The sequence below is a fragment of the Medicago sativa genome, chromosome 8 (genome assembly GCF_051527215.1).
Source record: "Medicago sativa cultivar Bolivia chromosome 8, Bolivia_mono, whole genome shotgun sequence".
Lineage (NCBI taxonomy): Eukaryota > Viridiplantae > Streptophyta > Magnoliopsida > Fabales > Fabaceae > Medicago > Medicago sativa.
In genome coordinates, this window is record NC_140756.1 from 76,936,728 (window position 1) to 76,964,495 (window position 27,768).

Consider the following 27,768-nt stretch of genomic DNA (forward strand, 5'->3'; position numbering starts at 1 on the left):
TTTGCGAACACGAGCCACTTTTCAGACTGCGGCGGACAAAACCAGGAGGCAATGAGCACGAGAGAAGTTTTTTGTGACCGATGAATGCATATGATGCATGAAATGTGTTAATGCATATGCAAAAAGACTCTTTTTATGTCAGAAGACTTGTCAAAGTGATTGTGAACATCACGGAGAAACATGGTTTTATTTGAAGAATCTTGAGCAAAACTAGAAGTTTAGTTGAGATTGTATCACTTGGTGTTCACATTCGTGATGTTCAAAAGATGACTTGCCTAAGTCCTCCGATAAATGCATGGAAAAAAGTTTATGCATGTATGCATGAATGCATGATTATGTTCAAGTTCGGAGAAAACATGGTGGGTTGAAGTTCAAAGTCGAGGAGTCATGGGTGGACACGGTGTCCGGTGAATCTAGGGCTTTAGGATAATAGTAACCGGGTTCTAAAAAGGTTCCCAAGCTGCAACCTCTCCGACGTATATCACGGTGTCACGAGACAACACTCGCTCCATGATTATCCGTGGAAGGTCTAACTTGAGTGTAGTATCGCGTGACGACTAAAATTCGAGACAACACTCGGTTTAGCCTCCGCACTACGTCCTAGAAAATGGCCATGGATGGGTTTGGTTATCTACGGTTCATAGCGTCATAGAACAATTAGAGGCAAAGTGCCTAAACGCGACAACACGCGCCGACAACATCACCCCCAAAATGCCTCAGCTATGTGGGATTGATCGCATAATCCAAAACACGAGGCAACCCCCGGAATGAATTGTCGATTATATCCCTCCTAAATCCTAAGTTCACTCAGCCCGGGTGCAGGACTTTTGATGTTCTCACCCCACACGTTTGCAAGAAATTAAACATTTATTCACATAGGAAAGCAAGTAAAAGAAGCAAGTAAAAATACAAGCGCAAGCGTGGAAATAAAGACTAGGCGTAACTCTCGAATCTCCCCAGTGAAGTCGCCAGCTGTTTTATCTTGGTTTTCGGGTGTCAAACATTGATTACGTTTGAACCTTTTTAACCGGTGATATCTTATTTTTTCTTGGGAAGGGAAAAAGTAAGCAAAACCCTTGAGAATCGAGGTCCGGGAGTTGTTTTCGCTACGGGAAGGTGTTAGGCACCCATAACGACTATAGTATCCTATAGGAACCGTCTTTAATTTCTACGCGCGCGCTTTACTTTTAAATGCTATTTTGAAAGTGTTTATTTAAACCTAAAGGTGTTCTAAGTGAAGAATTGGAGGGAGAAGAATGTTTTTGAATTTTTATTTTAGTTGAATTGAAGGAATTTTGTTCCTTGCCTACGTACCCGTTTAAGGGATCAAATCCACCGTAGTTCTCTTCCAAAAATGTTTTTGTTTTTGTTGGTTGGTTTTAAAGTTGGAAATTGGAGTTTGAAGAATAGAGATTGAGAGGCCTCAAGGGCATGAGATTATGAAAAGAGTGAGGTTTGATTAGTTATTTGCAAAAACAAGTCAAAGTAGGATTATTTTTCATTGAAGTTTGATTAAGAAAATGAAAAAGGAAAATACAATGGGATTTTGATCCCAAGGTTTATTATGAAAAATGTTTGAGTGAAGTTTGTTCATATTTTTTTGGAAATTGATTTTTCTAAGTATAAAGCCTAAACATACATCTAAACATACAATCCTAAACATACATCTAAACATGCATATTCTAGCTATATATCTAAAGTGGTGTGTGTGCATGTGTCGGTGCTTGTGTCGGTGTACATTATTAGAGTCCATTGTCCTTTACATCATGCCCTAGTTTACATTCTATGGTCTTGCAAGAATTTAAAAGCATAGGAAAAATATTACAAAATTCCTAAGTTTTACATTCTAAGTATTGGTATGAGAATTAAAATGCAAGAAATGAAACTAAAATGGAAGGATGAAGTATGCTTATGAAACATGAAACAAAAGGGTTAGTAGAATAAGATGTAAAATGAAATGGAAGCAAGCAAAAAGAGCATAGTAAAGTAACTAGAATTTAACAAGGAAATAGCCAAAAAATTTAACCAAAAGACATGATGAAATTGTACTTGAAGACTACTAAAATTCTAAGGCAAAACCAAGGCCTATAATCCTCACATTAAAGGGAAAATTCCAAAGGTTTTAAATCCATCATGATGTGAGAAATTAAGGGACATTAGCATGCAATACAATCATGGTAGTTCCAAGCCTATTTGCACTTTATTTGACACAAGAAATACGCATTATTCACATAGTACAAAATCCATGATAAGAAACCAAATCAAACAGCAAGTGTATACAAAATCAAGAGGCCAACTTACTCAAAAAAATGCATATTCAAAGTCACTATTATGTGCTAAATTCAAGAACCAAAATCACTTCAAAATTGCACAAAGTTTTACAAGAAAAAGTGAGCCGAAAGCACAAGGAAGTTGCACGTAATCTTGAAGTGAATTTCAACATGAAATCACATCCCAAAAGATGGGTTTCAAAATGCTAAAATTACTACTAAAGATTCACAAAAGCTTAAAAAGTCTTTACAACAAAAATTTAACAAGAATCAAGATATTGAGCTAACAAGGACACAAAATATTTTCCACACTCTTTCAATCAAAATTCAACTGGAGAATAGCATCAAGATTCATCAATAATCACAAGAAAAACGTTAGAAATTTTGTGGAATTTTCAAAGAGTTTTTAGGCATGGCAGGGGTGCAGTAAGCATGCAGATGGGGTGCAGCTAGGAAAACTGTAGAGCAAATGCAAGTAGAACAGAAATATGGCTGGGCCTAGAGCAAATTCACAAACGGGCTGGGTGATGGATTAATGGATTATGGGCATGGATAATGGGTATGGGTCAAACCATGGGTTAAACAAAAATTGAAGGAAGCATAAAAGGGAAGTTGCTGTGTTCAAAAAGAAGACAATTTCAATTGTCTTTCTCAACTGTTCCACGTTCCATTCTCTCTCTCACACAGTGCCGCCTCTAACCTTCTTCTCAGGCCGGCAATGATTTTCCGACGCGGTGGCCGGCGGTGGCACCACCGCGTCGGAGTTTTTAAACTCCTCCTTTTCTAAATTTTTTTACACCAAATTAAAGCTCTCTTCCTCCTCTATTACTTTCTCAAAACATTTTTCACAAAGAAGTCATAGAATCCTCTAGATCGGGAATTTTAGATTCGAAATTTCTTCAAGAAATAAGAAAGAGAACGAAAGTGATTACCTCTACGATGCCTTCTCCTTCGTCGATGATTCTAGCCTCGAAATTCACATCGCTTGCTGCATCTTCCTCACTACGATTCTGTTCCAACCAATTCCGTTACCGCTGCGTTTGATTCGGTGCAAGGCTGATCCAATTGAAGTTGTTGTTGCAGGAACTTAGTGATTTTGATTGCTCGATCTTCTCTGTTTCACGTTTCCGCTTCTGATTTGTTTTTCGCGTCGGATTCGGTTTGGTATTGGTGGTGAAGTGTTCACGTGAATGAATGATGATTGTGGCTTGAGGATGGTGAATTCGAGTTTGTATGTGATGAGTGTTGTTAATTTATGGAAAGAAACGAAAAATTGGGAGGTTTATGGTGGTTATGGAGGTTGAAGGTGGCGGTTATGGAGGTTAGGGATGAAGATTGGAGGTTGTTATGGTGGAGGAAATTAGTTAGGGTGGTGATGGAGGTGGAGAAAGTTAGTTATGGTGGTGGAGATAGAAAAGGGGGCGGTTAGAGAGAAGAGAAAAAAAAGAGAAAAATGATTTTGTGGTTTTTTTGTATTTTTGTGGAAAATGATTGAAAATAAAATTGGTGAAAGAAAAAAAATGATTAGTTGTTTATTTTGACCAAGGCTTTGACCTATTTATAGGTGATGTGGGAATGTATGGACCAATGAAATAATGCCATGTGGCACTTGACTTGTAACAAACTTTGACTTGACTCTAACAAACTTAAAAAGGGATTAAAATGCAAATAACAAAAGTACGAGGACCAAAATGAAAATTAAACTAAAATCGAATTAAAAAAGTAAATTGAAAAATAACGTAAAGCGAGACGATTAAAAACAACGAAGCAGACAAGAGATTTTATGTGAAATGACCAAAACGCCCCTGGGGCTAAAACGACTAAAAAATGACTCAACTGATATTTTTTGAAATGAATTTTGACATGAGATTGAAACAAGGACTTATTCAAACCAATTTAAAAGACTCAAACAATTTTCAAGGATTAAAATGAGTTGAATGCAGGAAATGACTGAAATACCCTTTTTCATGAATTTTGCAAATAACATTGAAATAAAATGCAGAGAAAGATGCAATTGATCAGAGACATATTAGATGACTTATAATGCAAGAAAAGAAGAATTAAACAAGTATTTTTAGGTCCAAAATTAGGGTATAACAACAACCTTCCCTCAAATAAAAAAAAAAAGGAATTACAACTTTCGTTGATTATAGAAACACAATCGCAGGAGAATGTTCCACAAATGCAAATGCTCTCTCATATCTGTTGTTAATGTGATTCATGGCTAATGAATGACTAATCAATACTAATGAAAGACTAATCAATATTTACAAGTGAAACAATATTCTAATAGTTTTGACAATGCCCAATTCCTCTAGCTAAGTGATAGCCTCATATAATTTGACGACCTTAGGTTCCTCTGCAAGAGATAGACTCCAAATCTAAGATGTTCCAGCCTTCTCAAAATGTCCTTGTAAATCCCTCAAACACATAATGTTATAGGGGGTGCAGATCCTCTCCATTTTATGAGGAAATGACCATCTCAATTTCTTTTCACAGAAACAAGACATGTGAAAAATTAAGATATCGATGGCTCACATATTTTTCTTCACACATATCAATTAAAAAAAACTTTATATAAAGGAAAAAAAAAACTTATTTATACATCTTCCATAAAAAAAATTATTTCTTCATCTCGCGACCCAACCTTGCCTAAGGTTCAGCAGCCGTCGGCACTGAGGTTCCACTGCCACACCTTCGTCGTCGATACTGTAACCTTCACTGACCAAAATTACCGCTTGGCACTGTTTAACACTTCAAAGCTTAATTTTAATCTCTTAAAATCCTTTTCAGTGTTATAATCTTTCAATTCCCCTTTGTTTTCTTTTCTTTAACATTGAATGGGTTTTTCTTTACCACCTAACATGCGATTCGATTCATTCTTAATATTGTGTGATTGTTAATTGCAAATTTTCTTTTAATTATTGTCCATAGATACAGTCGCATAACCTTATGGTTAATTACTCATAAATCATAACCAATTTAATCAATATGAATTGGCATGGGTTGACCACCAATGGAAAATAAACAGAATCAATGATGATACCGATCAGATACAACTCAAGAAGAAGAGCCCTCTGACGGTGTCACCAAGACAGGACGACACAACGACGACGAGTTGGCGCGCATCGACGGCAATTTCATAAACAAGACTGGCGGTGTCGAAGCGGAATGAGAAGGTGTGGTTGGCCACGACAAGCACAACAAGGCGATGCAGTGGTGTGGAAGGCTGAACTCCGAATGAGAGAGAGAGAGAGAGAGAGAGAGAGAGAGAGAGAGAGAGAGAGAGAGAGAGAGAGAGAGAGAAAGGACATGGCTTTCTAATTTCTATGTTTTGTTTTGTAATGAATCAGAACCATTAATTTCAACTTATCCACGTGTCCAGTTTTTATTAAAGGAAATTGAGATGGCCATTTCCTCACCAAATGGAGAGGATCTGTACCCTATTATAGGAATCTACCATTGTTTTAGTAATTGGTAAACAACATATAAGATATCTGAAAGGCCTTCAATTTCATCCTCCGTCAAAATGCCATAGGAATCTACAATTCTCTACAACTAAAAAGGCTTTAATAAGTAAAGTGTGCGGTGTGGGTTTAGAATAAATTTCAACACAGCAAACCAACTCCAAGAGCACACTTTAATGAGGTCGAACATCTTGTACATATCAAAATAACCACAGAAAACCAATTTATAGAATGGCAAAATATATGTATAAAAATTTATTTGTAATCTTGTAAACAGAGTAAAAGGATATGTGCATATATCCTTTTGGTTACTAGTTTCCATTACAAAAAAAAAAAGTGATTGCAACATTACCAAACTCTTAGTAAGAGATATTAGATCAAAGCTCGCATGAGAACTATCCAAAATGTTTGTTTTACTCGGCACTAAGATAAAGAGAGTAGATATTACCAATATTGAATCCTCTTTTAAATTTAGCACATTCGCTCGTCCTTCAAATATCCTTTCTTTTAATTCAAGATCCTTCATTCGGCTATCCAAAATTTAGCCAAATGAAGGATCTGGAATTAAAGGATAGTCAATTAGAAGGGCGAGCGAATGGGCTAGATTTAAAAGATGAGCAACTCAAAAGCCGAGTAAAGGAGCTTGATTCAGTACTCTTCAAAATGCTTGTGACTATTGGAATACACAGCACTGAATCCGCGCCGGAAAATCTATATTATCACTGTCCAACACAATTTATTTATGGATGTAGGTGAAAAGAGACGTGATTCAGGACATCAATATCTTCACTTGCTAACAAAATAAGAAACAAAATCTTATTTTTTGTTGCCTTTAATTTAAGAATCAAACAGACGAAGATGAAAACTTTTTGGGTAAACGTGTGTAATATCACCTTTATGAAACTATAACAAGCTCCAGATTTGATAATTTATTGGGGAAATTAAAACAACTAGCACAATGAACAATAATAAACAAACATCTTTAGTAGATTTGGCGATCTTGATATACATGCATAAACTCGTAAAATAAATTACAAAATAAAACAATTTTGAGCACTGACCACAACATACATTAGAACTCAATCATGTTACAAACACATAAATATCAGTAAATCTCTTAAAGTTGTCAATATTTCCCACATACATAATACATATAGTTGACCAATAAACATAAAACAAGACCTTATTCATTACTGCAACCCAATAGATAAAATCAGAGCTAAAAAGAAGACCTTATTCATACTCCTAATTAGCCTTTAGGCCTCCCACAACTTCTCCCTCGTCAAAGTCTCGTCAGCCAACTCGGCATATACAATGGCATCGGTGGCTCTGATGATCTCCAACGAATCATGCATATCTATGGCATGCTCCTGCGCAATAATCTGCTCCTAATTCACTGGCCTAGGATGAGACCCATCAATAGGAGGCAGAATCTTTGGATGAGACATCCGGGCATACCAAACCACATATCCTGATGTGTATTGCCATGTAGAATCAGCCACCTCACCCAACTGATCTTGTGGAATGACATGCACACGATAGTATAGGAAAGCATGTACAACCTGGTAAGGATGAATAACATGCACATATGTTGAAGGTCTAGGGATGTTCTGCACAAACCCGTACTGCCTTTTAACTCACTTAGGCAAGTGAGGGTACATCATCCACTTTCTACAGAACACCCATCAAGAATAATAAGAGATCTCCTCAAATCGATGGACCTCCCTATATGGTCTTTGTACGACTTCCAGACGACATCATCAACCTCCATACAGTCAAGTGACAACCAGTATATGTTCACACTAGAATGCCCCATGTTGGGGTAAATGAGTCTTTTCAATGTATTTTTAAACAATTGTTCCCATGAGAAAAGCAATTGTCTTATTATATTCTTCCAACTATGTTGGGATCGCCATGTGTTGGAAGAGACATTTAGTTTTAGCCAAGGCCTCTATGTTTCTTGCATTATAACTTTTAGTGAAATTCTTTTTCCACCTCTCACCGTTCTCGTACGCCCCTCGTTTGTTTTCAATAAATAAATTTGTTCCGATTTAAAATCTGAAGTGTATTTTTCAATCAGAACATGTTTTTCTCTCATTTAGAAATGGAAAAATATTAGTCATGATGAATTTAGTCACGGTTGAACTGTAGTCCGTAGCTATATGCTTTTTCATGATTTTTACATATCTGAATTTCAAATTCAGACGTAAAAAAGCACATATAATGAATAGAGCAAATGCAATATCTTAAGAAAATGTAATCGATTAAACCAAAAGAGATTTTCTACACCTCCGTCAATGAAGGATCAAACCAAAACAGATGTATTATGATTATTTCCAACCATCTTTAAAAGAAGCTCTAAAAATTAACTACCAAAGCTTACGCTTTCCCCACTCACAATTCCAAAAACATCCTCCACAACATCGAATCTTTAATATCCCACTGCGCACACACCTATTTTGATTTCCAAACAATATTTTATATTCTAAAATTTTAAACCACAACTCTCTCTCTCTCTACCATCCCATAAAAAAAAAAGTTATGTGTCTTGTTTTTTTTTTGGTTGGACAAAAGTTATGTGTCTTGTTAACGAATGCTCTAATGATACTATTTAATGATCTCAAATTTAAAAATTATTTCTTTAAAAAATCAAATATTACGAACTCAAATTTAAATGCATTGAATACACGTATTTTTATAAATACTTAATATTAAACGTCTTTAAAAAGTGTTACGAAGGCACTCGTTAATATTTCTTAAAATTAAATATAGACTCAATTAAATAGAGCTTCTTTAAAGAAATAAAGAAAATATACCACATCAAACAAAGAAGCTTTACAGAGAACAAGTGAGCGTCACATAGATAAAATAAAAAATTGACAACTCAAATACATAAATTTTAGTTCTTCCAAGAGGAAAAACAAATTTATATTTTTTAAATACCAAGGTTAAAAAAAAGTCAAACAAAGAGGATTATCACCAATAAGAAACTCAAATACTTGAACCAAGTTTTACCCATCTTGCAATTTAGCACTTTAGGTGATAAAAAAAAAAGGGAGATAAAGGGTATATTAGTGACGGCTTCTACCTATAGTGAACTCATGTGTACGGCCGACCAACTGAGCTATACTTACGGGGATTGTATGATCTCTATTTACTAACAATGATTGATGTATCCCTAAAAAAAAAAAAAAACATTGATTGATGTAGTCGCTAACTCAAACATTCAAATATCACCTCCATATCGTCGGAAATTTCATTCTTACCAAAACTGAATCAAAGGTAACCCCACTCCACTAAGTCTTATGTTTTCCCATAATCATCTTGAACGTTAATAAGATCATTATTTTATTTTTCATCCACCAATTCATTTGCAACTAAAACACCGTACACGATTTGTTTGCCTTTGATGAAGGCGGTGTCTCATCTATAACTTGATTAATATTATCTTTTAACCTATCGGCCAACAATGTTAAGAACACCTTGTGTATACAAACAACTAAAGAAATAGGTTTGAAGTTCAACAAGGATTGTTGACTATCCTTTTTCAGAATCAACACATAAATGTACAATTTAATCCTTTGAAAAGTTTTCCGCTAAAATGGCGCGGGTTCAAACATGCACCCCAAATTAAATATTTATGTATCAATTTACCATCTATTCTAAATTGTACTAACAGAACTCTTCAATATATTTTATGCAAACAAATAATTCACATTAAGACTCTATTTCAAAAAAAAATCACATTAAATAATATGAATATACACTAAATAAATTACAATAACTTCACAATTTTTTTTTAGGGAAATAACTTCACAACTTTTATAATAAAAAAAAGGCTACCCCAATAAAAATAACTATGTGTATGTAGTGTGAAACTCATTAAAAGTTTTTTGAAGGAAAATAATAATTAAGAGTTTATCACTACCTCTACTCATTAGAAATTTGTATCTGTTTGAAAATCACTTCTATGTTTTAAAACTTGAACAAAGTTACAACGTCACCATAATATATTCTAGTATTTTTTAATTCCAACATGCATTAAGTCATCAATTCATTCAATAAGTAAGTTGAGGTGTTTTTAATGGTTTTCTGATGAAAATTTACTTTAGGTTAGTCTAATTTGACATGGATGAGAAACAGGGTTCAAAACACGAAGCTAAATAAGACAGACAACACAGCACACTCTCCTGAATATGCACCGTTGAAACAACCAGCACAACCCCATTCACTGAAGCTCACAGTAAAATTCAAACACATTTCCACACAATCAAACGACATCTATTTCTTCACATGCAACACTCACCCTCTTCTTTAACCAAGTGTTCACTCTCATATCCATGTGTCATCACCTCCTACCTCCTTAATTAAATTAAATTCTCACATTTTTCTCATTACTATGTCACAAAAACCCTTGTGAACAGAACTGAACCAAACCAAGAGTCTAAGGTTATACCTTTTTCATTTCCCTAATTCAATGGCTGAAACTCTCAGGGATGACTCTTACTACAGTTACCAGCAGCAGCAGCAACAACAACCCATAACATTCACCCAAACAAGAACAAGGAAGGTAATTCATCCTTCTACTTCACAACTCATAGTGCTAGCTACTCTTGTACCTTTTGGAGCAACTCTTCTCATTCTTTCTGGTCTCACACTCACCGCCACCGTTGTCGGCCTCGCTGTCACCACCCCTCTGTTCATTTTCTTCAGCCCTGTGTTGTTAGCTGCGGCCGTTGTCATTGGTTTGGCCATCGCCGGATTCTTGACATCCGGAGCTTTTGGTGTTACTTCGCTGTCTTCCTTTGCTTGGGTAGCATCATATCTCCGTCGTTCACGGTTTCTGGAGAAGGTTAACGTTAAACATCATCATGCAGTTGCAAAGCCACCGCCACGTTTGGATGTGGATGAGACTTTGGGCAATGAGGCCCAGATAACTGAGGAAGCTCGTGATCGTGTTGAAAGCGTGGCCAAAGATACGGTTCAAGAGGAGGCCCAAAATGATCAACGTGAAGTAGGAAAAACGAAGAAACAAAACGTGAAAAAATCTTCATGAGTGTAGTTCGTTGAGTGAATAAGAGTTTTACCATGACGTATGAGGAGTCACTATTTTCTCTGTTTCCTGACGCATGTTTATCTCGTAGAGTAGTGTGTGTTTTTAGAGAGAAAAAAAAAATTAGTTGTATGTTTTGTTATTGTTAGTGTTTAAATATGTATGTACTAGTACTTTGTAAGAATGGTTTATGTTTTGGCATCTATATATGAATAAATTCCTCTTGTCACAAAAAATTTATGAATCAATTTTCAAGAGGCGTCTTCTCAAGAAACACAAGTGTTCCGAAATGTATAGGATGTGCGAGAAACTTAATAGAAGGGAAGAAAAGGTGCCTTTTGAAGCGAGTTACTTTTCATATCCTATGACTTTCTCAAGTATCATTTTCGTATTGTAAAATCTAAAATGTTTTAATATGTTTTAGAGGATTTTATAGGGTGTTTATGCCGTTCAAATTTTATAATCTAAATTGCATAAGACGAACGAGAAACTCAATAGGGTGGGAAAAGAAGGTGCATTTAAGGTTGTGTTTGGATGGAGGGTTTCGGAGGGAAAGAGAGGGAAAGTTTATTTTTCGTTTCGTAATTATGAACATTATGAATTATTATTTTTTAAAAACTAAAATAATAACACTACAAACGATCATATATACTAAATCACATTTTATTTATTTTAGAAAAGCATGTTATATAGTATTTCATTTAAAAAAGAAAAGGAAACTATCACACCTCTTTCCCTTCTAAACCCTCAATCCAAACGTACCTTAAAAGAGTTACTTTTTCCATCCGAAATATTTTAACGTGTTTTAGATAATTTTATAGGGTGTTTATGCCGTTCGGATTTTATGATTCAAATTGCATAGGATGCGCGAGAAATTTGATAGGGTGAAAAAAGAAGGTGTCTTGTTTAAAACAACACTTAGCTTTGATTCTCAAGCAATCCGAGTGTATGGCCCCCTAGTCAAATTTAAGGGGCTGAAGGTCAAGTAGCTTATCCCCCTCCTTCTAGAGCCAATGTTCCTCCTTCTAGAGCTAATGTTCCCACTTGTTTTTTAAACTTTTGAACTTGAGTAACCCTTTACAATTGTGTCTTTTATAAAAATTTAAAAAAATAAAAAGTCTCATTGAATGAAGTGTGTGTTGTATATGGACTACCTTTGACGACCTCGATTCTCAAAGTAATGAGTTTTTTGGTGTGCGGAATACAATGTATCGACACTGTATATTTTGAAACTGATGAGATGTTGGATTTTGGTGTGCCCAATCGAAATGTCACTTCCTTATCTTAGGGCGGGGTTTGATTCGCGCTCTCGGGTGAGAGCCCTCCTCCTTGATTCCAGAGCACGAATGTTGCCCCGGAGCTCTTGTATCCGCGTATATTTTGAACATGATGAGATGTTTGGTTTCGAACCACGTGGTTGGATATCCAAACCAACTTCAAATTTTTCTGTTTTGATTGGGCCTAACCCCAAATGCTCATTAGGCTTCACCATAAAAACGTAGTACCAAGACGGAGATTAGATGCTGAAATACTGATGATATGACCTCATCAACAAATAATCACAAGTCCCTTCAAAAAAGTAAACAATCATTTGCATTGGGAGAAAGATGTACATTGTACACACTTTATAATAAAATCCTCTGACTCATCTTATTCAGAAGCTATAATTGAGTGTTTGCATGTACTTCTCTCTTCGATGGGCTCAATCAACGTCGTGCACCATCAACTCTTATCATTGATCTAGGTCTACTTCAGATCATATGCTTGAGAACTTCCCAAATGGAAAAAATATCCAACACCTAAGAGAAAAGCTCGACCTTCTCGAGGAAATGAGAGATTAGACCTCCCTTAGTGAAGTCGTAGTTAAGTAGGACCGTGGCGAGGTACAACAAGAAGGTTATTTCTAGTGAGTTTGAAGTTGAAGATCTCTTTCTATACAAAGCTAATGTAAGTCAAAAGACGAGAACAGAAACCTACATCCCTGAAACCTTCCTCAACAAGTCAATCCCTCAAACCTGGAATGCTACAAAACTTCAGAAGTACTAAAGTTAGCCGAAAAGGGTTACTAGAGTTTTTTTTTTCATGGACTTATTAGCCATTTTTATTTAGAGAGATGGATAGAATGATTTTTCTTTGAACATACCGAATCTATTTAAGCTAATTAATCTTTTACACGAGGCTGCCTAATTCCATTTTCCAGCATGTATCTACTATCTACCCATAAATTTGTGTTGGTTTGAAGGCCATTTACATATTGCTGAAATTGTGGTAAAATGGAGAGCCTTCTATTTATGCATATATGGATAAGCATAATCACGTTACTACCTTTTACTGCACACACATGAGTATTATATCCGAACTATCATTGTTTATTTATTGTTATAAATACATGTCATTGTCAATAACAAATTTCCATTTTCACTTCTGTATGGTTGTTAACCTATCTATTAACTGCATAAAATGTTCATCTGTATCCAACATGCTGATTCTTACATATTTTGGGCTTGCCCCAAATTGTTTACCACTTCTAGTCAAAATCTTGTGTCCTCGAAGGAAACTGTCACAGTCCTCTATATCCCCTTCACACTTTAACCAAGCAAAAGCTGCAAGGAATTACAAAAGATTGTATGAATTCATATCTAGAAATGAAAATCTACTTGCACACATGCATTAAATTACTAAGAATTCATATCTAGACATAAAAATCTACTTGCAAACATGCATTAAAGTTATTAATTTCCCCGATAATAATAGTCTGGATTCTCTGCTTCAATAATACCATGCAGTTACACGATGTAATCAATCTCCGTCATTAATGATTTAAGATAGGACAACTTAGATTAGACAGACACTATTAAAATTAAAAATCTCGACCATCAATTGTGACCTGATAGCAGATGACCAAATGATTCTTGGATAGACTCTGATACCATTTTAAAATATGTGTTTGTACTTAAATTTGTTAATCATTTGTTTACCTGGTTGAGTCTCCGACTCTTGATTGAGAAAGTTGCAGAATGCAGAAGAAAATTCAGGCAAACTGAATAATTCACCGCTACCAACTGCTGCTCTCAGTAGCTCCCACCTTTGCTCCAGGGCCTTGTAGCTGTACTTGAAAAATGATTCTTCTCCCCCTTGAGAATCTTCTTCGCAGCTGTCAGACACTGCTTTCAAAACCTTGGCAGCTCTGAGTTGAGAATCCTTTGAGACTCCAATTGTATTTAGCTCTATGAACTTAGTCATTTTCTTTGCTACCTCAGGATCTTTGACAAGAGCCCACCTGCATGTGAAAACCATAAGAAATTCATATATCTGATCTATTAAGTTTGAGTTTTTTGATAAAATGCTTAGCACTATTTCGAATCATGTGTCATTTGTTGAATAGATGACTCATGACAAAAATTGTGTGTAAGTTATATTGGACTGGTACAATTCATGACTGATTTTCATTTTCCTAAGACAGGGTTATTCTTAGAATTTTGATTGGGTCTAACACAAAAATTACAAAATCGGTTAGTAAGGTGAAGACCGCCTCGGCTTACAAAGTTATTTTCAGGTTTATCTCATTCAATGTGAGACTCTTAACACGTACCCCTCATTCCCAGAATTGGGCATCTCGAAATGTGACCTCACCCCGATTTCCATCCTCCATCTTAATCAATTCCGAAAGTGGTTATCCATATCTTATTTTTATGCTATTAACCAATTAACTGTGAACTTAATTTACCAAAAACCACTCCACATACATAATTGAGTGTGACCAAGTAGTATTATGAGCTTACCCTATGCGCGTTCCAGCATGACCAGTGCTTTTTGAGACAGTGAAAAGAGTAAGATCATAATCTGAAGCAAACGATATTGGAGTGTATTGTGGCCAATAATAGGCAAGGTCATGGATTAATAGTCCTTGGTTTCGGTTCACTACTGATTTCCTTGTATATCCATCAGGGTTATTAGGAGAAGTAACAAGCTCAATGTAAGGACCATCTTTGTTAAAACTCTCTGCATCTCCAGCCCATTTGTAAAGTCCTGATTTCTGGAAATCTGTCATTGATGGATAGGACTGCAAGTAAATTCACCAATTCCATGTTACAACCATCAACTGATCAAACCAAAAACCAGTAATAAAATTATATGAAGCACACACACATACACGATACAACATTGACACGTGTTACACATCTTTATTTGAAGTGTCCATGCTACATAGATAAAATTATATTTTAAGTTGAAGACACAGATCCTAGAGTTATGCTACATCTTCCTAATGATTATCCCAACACTACAATTTTAGAAGCATTAATAAATATAAAAGATTATATTCATTTAAATTTTTTTAGAAAAATTTATTAGGAAAATCTAAATTATCTTCCCCAATATCATTACAAAATCAGGGGCATATGGGCTACCAGAAAGATTAGTTTTAAATTACAGTAATGATCAATCATCATAATATTCTCCCCAATTATATTAATAAAAGATATTAAACACCTTTTATGCTGTCCATATCTTAAATACACTTAAATTTGCCACTGATGTATTGCTGATTCCTTTCTGAAAAATGAAGCATGGTGACCTTTTTTCTTTCATTTTTTAATAATGAATAGACATAAATCATAATGACCATGTAGTTTGGGTTCAAAATCATGGACAGTATGAAAGCTAAACTTTAGGATATTTTTCAACTGAGAACATGTGACTGTTTCATGTGATCGGTTGCAGGCATGCGAGGGTATGTGAAAGAGAGGAAGACATTGATGAAGACAGACAACTATAAGAGCCAAAGAGGAGGCAGATTCGGTAACCAACACATGCAAAAATTCTTTTAGAATTTGGGTCAATTTTATAGTGCACGTGAGACAAGTCTTGCATCAAACACAAACTAGTTTTCATCATTTGATCAATAAATTCCACCATTTAATTAAATGAGACATGATATGACTTATTGATCCGATGATGAAAAAGCTACTTGTGCATGGTGTAAGAACATTTTGTTTGTACATGGCCCCTTATTCAACCCTACAAAATTGTAAGGCGAGGACCACCCATCATTTATACACACATTTTTGGGCCATCCAATGTGGACCACCCACCATTTATAAACATGCTTTCGGTTCATATCTCATCAAATGTAAGACTCTTTACACATCCAACACTTGACATCTAAAGTGTGACTCGAGTGACTTGGTGGATCGTTCAACAGATTTTAATATCATATTAGAATTTAGGTTGTATCCGACTCAATCCTACGAAATTGGGCGACAACCATCTACCATTTACAAACATATTTTCATGTCATATTTCATACAAATTTAACTCCTTTAAAACCAAACAATTACAAAAGTTCTCTCAAACAATCAATCCCCAACTGCATGCTTTTGCCTTTTATTCATTAAAATTTACTACTTTTGGTTAATGAGCACATGACAGGATTCCAAAGCGAAGCAAGTTCAAAGTTTAATATTGACATAATAATAGCATAGTTGCATATTTTGGTAAACTAATAAATGTAGAATGACATTATGGAATAATGGCACATGAATGACTCACTCACCGAGTAATAAGGTACGGCAGATACAACGCTGATAGGTTCAGTAGAATGAGGGGAAGAGAGAGCATAAAGAGCAGCAAGAATCAACTGAGATGAACCTGTTCCAACAACAACGTGTCGACCTTGTGTTACTGCATTTCCAACCACATTATGTAACCTCACTACTTCCTTAGAAAATTCTGGCTCAAGAAACCAACAAATGCTTGTTGGATCAGAAAAATAACTCATAGATTGCCATCCTGGTATTATTATTGTGGTCTTGTCTCCCATTTGTCGCCAATAACGTTCGTACATTGTTGGGTCGCCACTGCAAAATTATTAATTTATTATTATTAGCTTTCAAAGTCAATTTTATTTCAGGTACAGTTTCATATTCAACTCAATGTCAGAATTGTAGTGAACTTCATCAATATCATTAATTATTTCCAACAAAACTCTTATTTAAAAATTTAATTTCATGATTGGAAAAGAAAAGTATACTTATATGATGTGTCACACTGTCACTTCACCAACACTCGCTCTATATTTTGAACACTTACTTTTACTTAATAAAATTCATGTGAGTTCCACCGTTTTAAAAATAACTTCACGTAAAGTGTTGGAACCCAGGTGAATTCTACTCTAGAATGAGCATCAATTAATGCTTGTTTGGATGTGCGGTGGAACAAGTTTTCTCGCGTCCCAAGGCAAAAATTGCGGTGATTTGAAAAAGCTATTATATGTAGCTTCACTACAAACGTGAGTTCCTGCTGTGATTTTGGCTTGATATGGAAATAGCACGCACCACCAAACATAGGATAACTCTAAAATGGTTAAGAATAACCAACTTTGATTTATGATTGGAACAATCTCTAACTATTTTTTACTCATATCTCAGTTGACCTCAAATCACTGAGCTCATTTTTTCTAAAAGTTGGCGGGTTAAAAAGAAAAGATCTATCATAAATAAAAGTAGAGGTACTAGCAACTTTTAAATATAATTTATATACGGAAAATGTTAACTTGTGCCCTTAAGACCAAGTTAATGAAACAAATATATAAATAACTTATTGGAATGTGTGCATTACATCTAATCTTTAACTTTTTAATGAGTTGAATGCACAAAATTTTATAAAATATTTCTTCTTTTAGGTTTCATGTGCCCTAAGGGTACAAGTTAACACTACCCTTTATATATTTATCATTTTGTATTATTATTTTTACTTTTTAATAAAGTTTGGACCAGAGGTAGCATATAACGTGGTGTATCTGTTTAACTTCGCACTGTAAAGTGTGACAGTGTCAAGAATAATATAATCGACCCATAAGTAGATGTAGGGCAAGCATGATCTAACTGAGATCAAAATTCTGAAACAACATGGTGCTATCCTGAGCAATCTTGAGTAGGGTAGATTGCAAGAACAGTGAAATCACAGTGGGGCAGGTAAGAAAATGAAGGAGGAGTAATGAAGGAAGGACTGCAGTAATGAAGGACTGCATGGTGCGTAGTGGGCAAGGTATTGAAAATTGAAAGGGAATAGAAAACCTAGAGAGTCCATGTATATCAGCCAAAAATTATTAGATATGATTGTTGAATTTTACATCATCAATTCAATGGGCAGACCTATCCCGGATAGCACTTTTGTATTATAATGGTATATACCATTGTTCAATTAGAATGTGTCATATGACACATCTTTAAAAAATATATCAAATAAAACATTTATAAAGTAACATTGGTAAGTGGCGCTCACTAATTGGCCAATGATATATATCATTGGTACCTTAATGGTGCAGAAGTGGAATCCGACCTATACCATGCTAATGCTTTAGGGTTTGTTTGGTTCTAAGGAAAGGGTATGGACAGAAAGCAGCAAGGAAAGAAAGTTTACTGATAAGTATTCTTTCCACAGTTTGGATGGTCTGTCAGAGTGGAAAGATAGTGTTATTTGTGTGGGTCCCACGTTGGAAAACCTTCTCCCCTATCATGCGAAGAAAGCACACGGAAGGAGCATCAAATTGATATATTGACAATACAACCCACACTTTTTGAAGTATATTTCTACTTTACCACACATGCATTTTCATCAATAAATTGCTTCTGACGTCATCGTAAGGCATGACACCATTGTTCTACCATTGTTCTATTTTAATTTGTTTCTCAGACCGTCACCTTTTTTTTTTTTTATATCTCCATTTTTATTCCATTTTTTTATAACTGTCTATTCTATTTCAATATAAGGGCATTTATGTCATTTGAAAAATATAAATCTTTCTTTCCACTCACTTTCTTATCACTTTCATTCATACCAAACAACCTAACAAATCATCTCACTTTCCATTCACTTTCCTCATACTTTCTTTCCTTTAACAATCTTTCCTCTTACAATCTTTCCTCTTACTTTCTTTGGTGATCCAAACACACCCTTAGGGAGAGAGACAGAAACGATAGACTTGGACTTCAATTTATAGAGGGCCCACGATGTATATACTATGACACACATGGAAGGAAACAGGGAACTACAACAGATATTTTCCAGTTCCACTATAGAAGTCTTTTTTTTTATTTAACAGGAAAAAACACATGTTACAAGTATATGTAAAAGTATAAAGAGAAGGTTAACGAGTGTCATTATAATATTGATTACAGTATTAAAATAAGTAAATTTGTATAAAAAAATGATGTAATTATTGGTAAGATAAAAGTAAAAAATTATATTTTTAAAACAAAGTGTTTACTAATAAATTTTTTAAGAGCATCGGTTAGCAAAACTCAAACTACAAATATAAATATATACTGCCACATTTGAGACTCGTTGGGGCGGCCAAATATTTTAAAGAATACTGCTCCCTCCGTTTCAAAACGAGTGTCGTTTTAGATGTTTACACACATATTAAGAAATGCAATGATTAAAAGAAAGAGAATTGTTATTTTACCAAATTATCTTTATTAACTATTGGTTAGTTTTAAAAGTAACACTTTAGAAGTAGTGTGCAGAGTATTAATTGGAGGGTACAATTGAAGAAGAAAAAGTTATTATTGCATTGGAAACTGAAAGTGACATTCATTTTGAAACAAAGTTTTTCGGCTAAAACGACACTCATTTTAAAACGGAGAGAATATCTCTCTTCAAAACCCAAGGAGCACTTTCACTTCACTCATAATAGTCTTTTGGTCATGGGAAGGCTAAGCCTTTGATTCTGTATGTGCATCAGGCGCATGGCCCTCGCTGTATTAGGTATTCTTCCAAGAATGCTACTAGTACTATTGTTGCTTTATACTATGCATTGTGCTCCAAAAACACATTGATTTTTGAACAATGATACTCCCTTCCTTCCTATATGTAAGCACCATTTACATCTAATAAAAGGGTGTTTAGATATAGAAACAGATGGAGTATTTATCTTTAGTTTTCAATATTTCATTCTCTCATATCTCTTTCTTTTAAATACATTATTTTCTCTATTTCTACCACATGTGAAAAAGATGTATGAGCATCTATCAAATATTTTCTTTAATTTTAAGTGTTTTAAGTCAACGGTTACATTTTTATTACTATTTTAGGGAACATAACAATTACGTTAATACATAGTTTAAATTTTGTGTGCATAAATTAAGCACATAATTAAAAACACTCTCTTGTCAATATTTACTATTTTAGTATCTTAAGTGATGAAATCAACATGGGTGTCATTACTTTACAAAAGACTACTTTTAAATTGTAACGTCAACATTGATTTTATTCAATAAAATAGTGAATTTTAAAAATGTAGTGTTTCTAATCCTCCTCAAATCAACCAATTGTAAGTAATATTGTAACATTTTTTATAATATTGAAAATGAGAAATGCTAACATATGTTGTGTCCTAAAAATACAAGTTCGTATACCAAAAATAAAAATTACTAAATATAAAAATTATGTCAATTTATTTCCCAAAAAATATTGATTTTTCTCTATAATTACTTGTTATTTGTGCTATCATTAACATGTAAGGCATATCTTAACAAGATCCTATTGAAAAATATTGTTGATAGTCTTTCTTTCTTTTTTGAGAATAAAGGATTCAATGCATTTCATTTCATTCAATAATAACCGTCTATGGTGCTGCACTTTACCAATTACCTCTATAGACAAAACAAGCTAAGCTAGCATTAGTTTATAGCAGTAGTGTCTAGGCATGGCAATGGGGCGGGGTGGGGACGGGTTTTACATTCCCGTCCCCATATCCGATTCTCATATACTTACCCGTTACCCTACCCATACCCAACGGGGATGAGAAATTGAATCTCATCCCCGTCCCCGACGGGTTCGGGTATTCCCGACTCATCCCCGTCCCCGCATTGAATATTTTTTTTTGCATCCCCAAGAGCAACGTTGTAATACATTATCAAACAATACGATCACTTTAAAATTTGTTAGACGAAATGATTTAGTTGATCCTTTAAATATCAATGGTAGTTTTATTAACATGACAATTATCAAAAAAAATAACATGACATATCAACATAAAATATTTTTTTTACATTTGGGACTAGTTTGGGTATGGGTTCGGGGTGGGTACCTATATACCCGTCCCATACCCGTTTTTTGAAATCGGGGAAAACTCATACTCATACCCAAACCCAGTCAAAACGGGGAAAACCCGTCAAATTGGGTTTGGTTCGGGCGGATAACCACGGGTATGGGTTTTGTTGCCATGCCTAGTAGTGTCTAGTGCTTGATAAAACAACGAGCCTGTTTGGTTCAGCTTTTGGCTTGCCAAAAGCAATTATAAACAGTGCCAAAAGCAATTCTAGCCAAAAGCAACATGTTTGGTTTGGCTTTTCAGAATTGCTTTTATCCTCCAAAAGCAATTCTCCATGAAGCTACAAATCCTAGCTTCTAGTTTTTCTAGAATCAATTATAAACAGTAAATTTTATATTTTATTATTACAACCTATTATTTTTCTTTATTGCCCTTTATCAATTCTCCTTCTTTATCAATTCTCCTTTAGCTATGTCTATTTTAGTAATTATACATTCAAAAGCAATTCTACATAATTGTATCCAATCATAAATCAGTTTGTTTAATCAATTCTACATAATTGTATCCAAACATAAATCAATTCTCTCAGAATCAATTATGTCAGAATCAATTCTATCAGAATCAATTCTGTCAGAATCAATTATATTCAAAGCTGAACCAAACACACACAACATCATGAATTCTGCTATTTATTTTAGGATACTTTCTTAGTTTTACAATAAGTGACAATTTCGAGCATAATAAAAAAAATGTGTAAAAAAGAAAGAGAAAGTAAAAAATATTTTTACTAAAATACTCTTGTCAAATATAACTTCAAATAAAAATTATTTAAACATACAAATATAAAAAATATGATCATTTCACTATTTTCTTTTTTAATTTTTATTTATTTATGTATAAGCCTTAAATAATTTTGATTTGGGATTGAAAGTAAGACCATGTTCTCATCTCTAACTCTCATCACATCCCCCAACAAAATTTCCGACCCTCCAACTCGGGAACAGAGAGATGACAAAATACCATCATTAAACACTATGGTTTGGCATGCTTCGGTTAGCAGTTACTCCATTCCCCCTAATGGACAAGTCCCAACATGCAAACTGCTCACTCCGTTTTATACAACTAATAAAGGATTTTTTTTAACTAGTAAAAACTGAAATTAAACTTTTTTTGTTAGAAATATTAATAAGTTTCTAAAAGTTTCTAAACTTTTTTTTTTTGGTCAAAAAATAAGTTAACATATGCATGCAATATATAGAATATTAATACACTAACAAAAAAAATATAGAATATTAATAATTTTTATTAAAATAAAAATATATATTTATATTTAATGAATATATTGATACATTTAATTTCCAATTTTAATAATTGAAGTCATTATTCATATCTTTTCTTTTATCGGTCAAAAATATTTTTAATTTCTCAAATAACGGAGGCTCCACTTATTGGAGGGATCTACGAATGAGATCATAAAAAGACACAATTTAAAATTAATATTTTTAAACAAAATTACTGCTTAATTAAAGATGATATTTGGTCTTTTATCTTTTTTGCATGTTATTTTGGTCTTCTAACCATGCTTGCAAGTGGATTCTTATGTTTCAAAATGAGAGTTTGCAAGAACCATATATGTGAAGTTTAAAATTCATATCCAAATATGAATGGAAAATCAAAAAGACTTTGAGAATCATAAACAAAAGCGAGTAAAAATCTTTTGTGTTTGTCTTGTAAATACGATTCATATGGTAAAAGGTTACTTGAATATTTGATACATTGTATCGCATATTTGAACTCACAATTCTCAACTTCTCTACACTTTTATGCAGCTAGTGTGGATAAATTTCGTTGCTAGACTCTTAAGAATATAAAAAAACAAATTGTCCATTTAACGAATGAAGGACTCTTCTTTTTTTAAAAAATAAAATTCTTCTTGTATCGTGTCTGAAATGTTAAAAATAAAAATTCAGGTGAGAGACTATGAGTTGTCCCTATCTCTCCCAGGAACTAGAGCTGGAAGCAAAGCACAGAAACCAGCAACGTAAGCACAGGCCCCCTATAAAACAAAAATGGCAATTCTCTCTTTCTCTCCCTCGCAAAATAATGTAAACAAACAAGATGAAAATTTTGATCATAGAATTTACTAGTGTTTACATTAATTTAGTAGGAAAGTATATGGTATTAAGTCCTAAAAAAAAAACTAATTATTTCCCCATTACCTCCTAAAATACACAATAAGGGCCATTAAGTTAAGAACAAGATTAAATGTTAACTTTACTTGGAAGTGTAGATCATAATTTCAAAAAGGTTGTGCCAATAATCTTAAGCAAAAAAGAGCACCTCACTAATAAAAAGAAACCTTTAATGCAGATATTGATCATATGATGAAGAAAACAATAATTAAAAGAATTAATCATAGTAACTTGCACTTACTGGTCTAAGTTGATTATTTTATCCATGACTTCAGAATGATCTTTACGAGTAGAGTTGGAAGAAATTGTAGAGGGCATAACCAAACGTGATTTTTGAACAATCCTAGTATACCCTTCCATGTTTTTGGTATTGCTTCCTTGTTGATCACCTTCTTCATACACCATTCTAAGAATCAAGCTAACATTCAAAGCTATAGATAAAACTAGTAAGTGCCTCAAAGAAAGCATAGCTGGAAAATTCGCCATCATCTACAAAACAACGCAATCCAAAACAGAACACAACCTTATTAGAAAAACATCATAGTATATAGTGTATATATATATATGTGTGTGTGTGTAGTGAAACTGTGGAAGAGGGTGAAGTTTGGTCAAAGTTTGAAAGTGTTATTTTCAAAACCAGTGGCAAAAAATTTAATGCTTACCATGTAATCAAAATCACTTTTTGTGACGAGTGTTTAAAGGTTAGAGACCACAGTTCACTCTTGCTGAAATTCTGAAACTAAAATGATTATTTTGGGCAATGAAAGAATATTCTAATACCTATTATCAGAGGTAACGTCTTGGAAGATTATCAATTCAATCAGCAAGGTTGTCATGTTTCAGAAAACCACTTGGTTTCTACTCCCTCCGGTCCTATTTATAAGAGAAAATTGGGTCAACAAAAGTTGATGGATCTGGACCAAATTGTTAACCAGATACATCAACTTTTGTTGACCAAAATTTCTCTTATAAATAGGACCGGAGGGAGTAAATAAGTAAAAAGGGTGGAACTCTGAATTTGAGTCTAAAAGGCTCAATCTCGGTTTCCATGGACATAAGTAGCAGTGAACAAAGAAAATTTTATTTTAATGAAAGAGCTTTTTTTAATGTTTTATTAAAGTTGAGTGATAAAAAATTAACTTAAATTAATGAACTTTATTTAAAAGAAGAATCGTTAAGGAAAATTTAAGTTCAAATCTCATATAAGATAATTATTGGTCAAACTTTGTTTACTTATCAAATAAGCTTCTAACTATGAAGTATTTTCTCCATAGAATTGGATGGTTAAGCTTAGGGGTGCAACGGTTCGGTTTGGACCGGTTTTCAGTCAATAAAATGTCTGAACCGATGAATTCTTCGTTGGATTGGTTTGGTTCGGTTTTCACTCTTTTAAAAAAAGTAACCAAACCAAACAAATCGGTTTGGATTGGTTCGATTCATCGGTTTATTTGACAATAGAATTAAAAAAATTCATATATTCCCACAAATTCGTATCTCATGTAAACAACATTCATCATACTAAAATATTTCATGAAACTTTGCATTTCATAGTGTTTTTTCATGTTCTCTATTTTTCAAACAACTTTTTATAACCAACGGAAGAACGATGGGTTAGATGTAGTTGACGGCTAGGGTTTCTTTTTTAGAAGAAATGAAATAGAGTTTAAGTGATGAGATGAGATGATGATGGGAGAAAGTGAATGGGGATTAAGGAGTATTTTATGTTGGACTTTAATGTTAGGCCTAATCATAAGTGTGTGAGGAGGGATAATATTAGTAAAATGGGGTGGGGTTACCACCGGTTCAGTTCATCGGTTCCTTAGATCTCAAAATGAAAAACCGAGAACCGAACCAAACAAGGTCGGTTTAGATTGATTCAGTTCGATTTTGAGCTGAACCAAACAAGTTCAGACACTTTTTTCCGTTTGGTTCGGTTTAGAGTTTCGATTTCGTCGATTTTGTCCGAACCACTTACACTCCTAGTTAAGTCCAAAAAATATTTAGTTTTTTTTAAGCGAAAAATATTTAGTTTTAGTGTAGTATGTTTTCTTCTAATTATATTATTCATTTAAACTATTGAATTTACATATTATGAATCTAAATAACGAATTATGTATCCAAAATTTTATTATCTCAATATTTGAGTGAATATTTTAGATAATAAAAATATTATGAATTATGAAATGCAATACAACTTAAACTCAACTTTTTACAATTCAATGTATATATGTTCCGTAAAAAAACTCTCAATGTATATTTATTTAAGTATGAGATATTCGACTTTGTTTCTTGTTTTCTATATGTTTTCTTCATAAGAGGTAAGTCCATTTGGATCATCGTTAGCGTGAACCTATGACAAACTAAAATAAATGAATATTATAAATAAATAAAAAATTGGTCTATGTAACCAGTCACACTTAATGAGAAAATATAATAAAACAATAATATGAAATAATATAATCTTAATATTAATAATTTGATGGTAAATAAAAAATAAATTATAATAAGTTTTGAATTAGATGAAAACAAAATTAATAAATAATTTTAATTATTTTCAACAAAGTTCATTTACTTCGTGTTGAAAATTTAATGAAATTACTATTTATTCATCTTTAATTTGGTTCTTTTATAAAATGTAAAATCGATAATTGAATATTTAAAGGAGTGTCAATTTGCGTTTCTTAGAATTTTCTTAATAATCCTTTCAAAAATTCAATTAGTCTTAGAATCTTTAAACTTTGGGGATTTCTCAATGGAGTCCCATTTTTTTGTCTTTAAAAAAATTGTCATTGGAGTTCCTAAATGCATGTTTGGATTGAAGATTTTGGACAGTTTAGAAAGGAGAAGCTTTAGGGGGAGACATTTATATTTTTATTTCTAAAGGAGCGATTCATTTATATGTCGTTGGTATATGTTTATGATTTTTAAAAATTGAAAGAAAAAAAATCACATGTACATAGATGAATAATATCATTATAGTATAACATAGGATTAAAAATGTATTCCTCCCTAAATTAATAGCTACATAAGAAAGAAATAAAAAATAAAAAAAATTAATAATGTTTGTTCTTTGACAGGAAATTAATGATGTTTGGTCATTAATTAAAATTGTTGAGATATAAAATGCTAGCATTCCAAGGTGTTGTAGCATATTTTAGTTATATCTTTTCTTACATGAGTATATTAATGGTAAAGTGCCAAAAAAAAAAATTACTTATTCTTATTGGTCATGTAGTTATTCTATGAGGTGTTTGCAAGGCAACTAATTCTGATTCTTTGACATGATGATTTGTAACATTCTTTGCATAAATAAAATTTTGCTTTTAGAGGCAACGATAGTTGGTTTTATGGGTAAGAAGTTGTTCATACACTGCAAAAGCGTGGTTTGATTATAATTGTCAGTGTGGGCTGTGGGGTTTTTGTTGATAGTAATTTGCAAGTGTCTTTGATATAGCTCATGAAACCTTGAGGCATATTGTAGCCCTATCGAGCCTCTAAGATTCACGAAAATGTCCTCTTACCAAAAAGAGAGGATTTTTATGGTAGATTTCAAAAATATAGCATTTTTTATATAGGTTGTTGATAGAGGTGGCAATAGGACAAACCGTCTCTCGGAGGTGTATGGCCTGATCAACTTAAAGTTTGGTTCGATCTAACTTAATTTAAATAGATCAGACTAAGATTTATTGAAAAGTCTCTTATTTCGGCTCATATATGTGTAATTAAATATACTCCATTATATTAATAAATTTCCTTCAAATTTTCATTATCACAATTTTTCTTTTTGCAATTTGGAATTTCAAATGTGTTACAAAACTCTTGGTATTACTCCTATTTCAATCACAATTTTTACTTTTTTTATATACATGAAATATATATTTATAAAGTGGAAAAAAATTGATGTATAGGCTTTACAAATTTCATTCACCTGTTAGTCTTTTAAGAAATATATGTGTTATTACTTATTAGGCTTTTTTTAAATTGGTCAAATGTCTTATTTAAAATTTGTAGTATAAATAGGTCTGACAATGAACTGAACCAACTCAAAAATAGTTCAAGACGCGATTCGGTAATTAATTTGTTGAATATGGTTCGTGAACCAAATGAGATGAACACGAGTTGGAAATTAAGTTCGTTAAATAAATAAGCTGAACTAAAACTATGTTTAGTTCGACTCGTTTGGTTCATGAGATGACTCGATATATAAAAATCTATCAAAAAAAGTATGTGTGTTAGTGCACAAATGATACGTGCTTGAAAGTAGTTATTTTCATGTTGTATTTGAGGCATTTTTGTTACTTGTTTCACAAGTTATCCAAGGAAAAGTCAAGAATTAATGAATAAATGCCAATTTAAGCTTTTTATATCTTACTCTATCCCATTGTGCAGGAAAATGGATGCCAAGACACTGAGAAAGAAAGAAATCAACAAAGATTTGTAAAGGTTAGCTCGCCACAACAAGCTGGGAGCGAATAGAGAGCAAGCCAAGTCAGAGAGCATCATTTCCAGAATTATCAAAGCTCGCCACAGCGAGCAATAGGTGAGGAGCTCCAGAAAGCTTCCATTTTCAGAAGTCTATGCCTGGCCACAACGACGAAGAAGTGAGCTCTCTCGTCATGGCGAGCTCATAGCGAGCCTGCAACGAAGAGTTCAGAGAGCACCAGAATGGAGAAGTCCCTTGCATGCCACAACGAGGCCATGGCGAGCTCACAATGAGAAGGAAAGCGAA

General features: G+C 33.6%; 3 protein-coding genes across 4 annotated transcripts; 1 reads left to right on the forward strand and 2 right to left on the reverse strand.

Annotated features, from left to right (window-relative positions):
- Nucleotides 1-7,125: 7,125 nt before the first annotated feature.
- LOC146901701 (uncharacterized) lies at nt 7,126-7,553 on the reverse strand. Its single transcript, XM_085737075.1, has 2 exons — nt 7,413-7,553; nt 7,126-7,299 (listed from the first exon to the last, which is right to left on the reverse strand). Exons 1-2 carry the CDS (start codon nt 7,551-7,553, stop codon nt 7,126-7,128), a joined length of 315 nt encoding a protein of 104 aa, XP_085593201.1.
- Nucleotides 7,554-10,129: 2,576 nt separating this feature from the next.
- Nucleotides 10,130-11,038, forward strand: LOC146901702 (oleosin H2-like). Its single transcript, XM_085737442.1, has one exon. The coding sequence runs from the start codon at nt 10,215-10,217 to the stop codon at nt 10,791-10,793; it is 579 nt and encodes a 192-aa protein (XP_085593568.1). The 5' UTR covers nt 10,130-10,214; the 3' UTR covers nt 10,794-11,038.
- Nucleotides 11,039-13,138: 2,100 nt separating this feature from the next.
- On the reverse strand, nt 13,139-23,939 carry LOC146901703 (tryptophan aminotransferase-related protein 2-like). Of its 2 annotated transcripts, none has more exons than XM_085735463.1 (6): nt 23,820-23,939; nt 23,281-23,528; nt 16,345-16,648; nt 14,573-14,853; nt 13,769-14,070; nt 13,139-13,393 (listed from the first exon to the last, which is right to left on the reverse strand). In XM_085735463.1, the coding sequence occupies exons 2-6, from the start codon at nt 23,526-23,528 to the stop codon at nt 13,209-13,211; spliced, it is 1,320 nt and encodes a 439-aa protein (XP_085591589.1). In that variant the 5' UTR covers nt 23,820-23,939; the 3' UTR covers nt 13,139-13,208. The 2 variants fall into 2 exon arrangements, with proteins under 2 accessions (XP_085591589.1, XP_085591590.1); XM_085735464.1 differs by having other exon boundaries at nt 23,702-23,890.
- Between the last annotated feature and the right edge of the window lie 3,829 nt (nt 23,940-27,768).

What these genes read in the sequence shown, in the direction of transcription:
- LOC146901702 (XM_085737442.1), top strand. Translation starts at nt 10,215, where the DNA reads ATGGCTGAAACTCTCAGGGATGACTCTTACTACAGTTACCAGCAGCAG.
- LOC146901703 (XM_085735464.1), bottom strand. An exon ending in CTGCCGTACCTTATTACTCG is followed by an intron (nt 14,854 to 16,344) that starts GTGAGTGAGTCA and finishes ATTTACTTGCAG; the next exon opens with TCCTATCCATCAATGACAGA. An exon ending in CATGCTGGAACGCGCATAGG is followed by an intron (nt 14,071 to 14,572) that starts GTAAGCTCATAA and finishes TTTCACATGCAG; the next exon opens with GTGGGCTCTTGTCAAAGATC.
- LOC146901701 (XM_085737075.1), bottom strand. Translation starts at nt 7,553, where the DNA reads ATGGGGCATTCTAGTGTGAACATATACTGGTTGTCACTTGACTGTATG. An exon ending in TTATTCTTGATGGGTGTTCT is followed by an intron (nt 7,300 to 7,412) that starts GTAGAAAGTGGA and finishes CATCCTTACCAG; the next exon opens with GTTGTACATGCTTTCCTATA.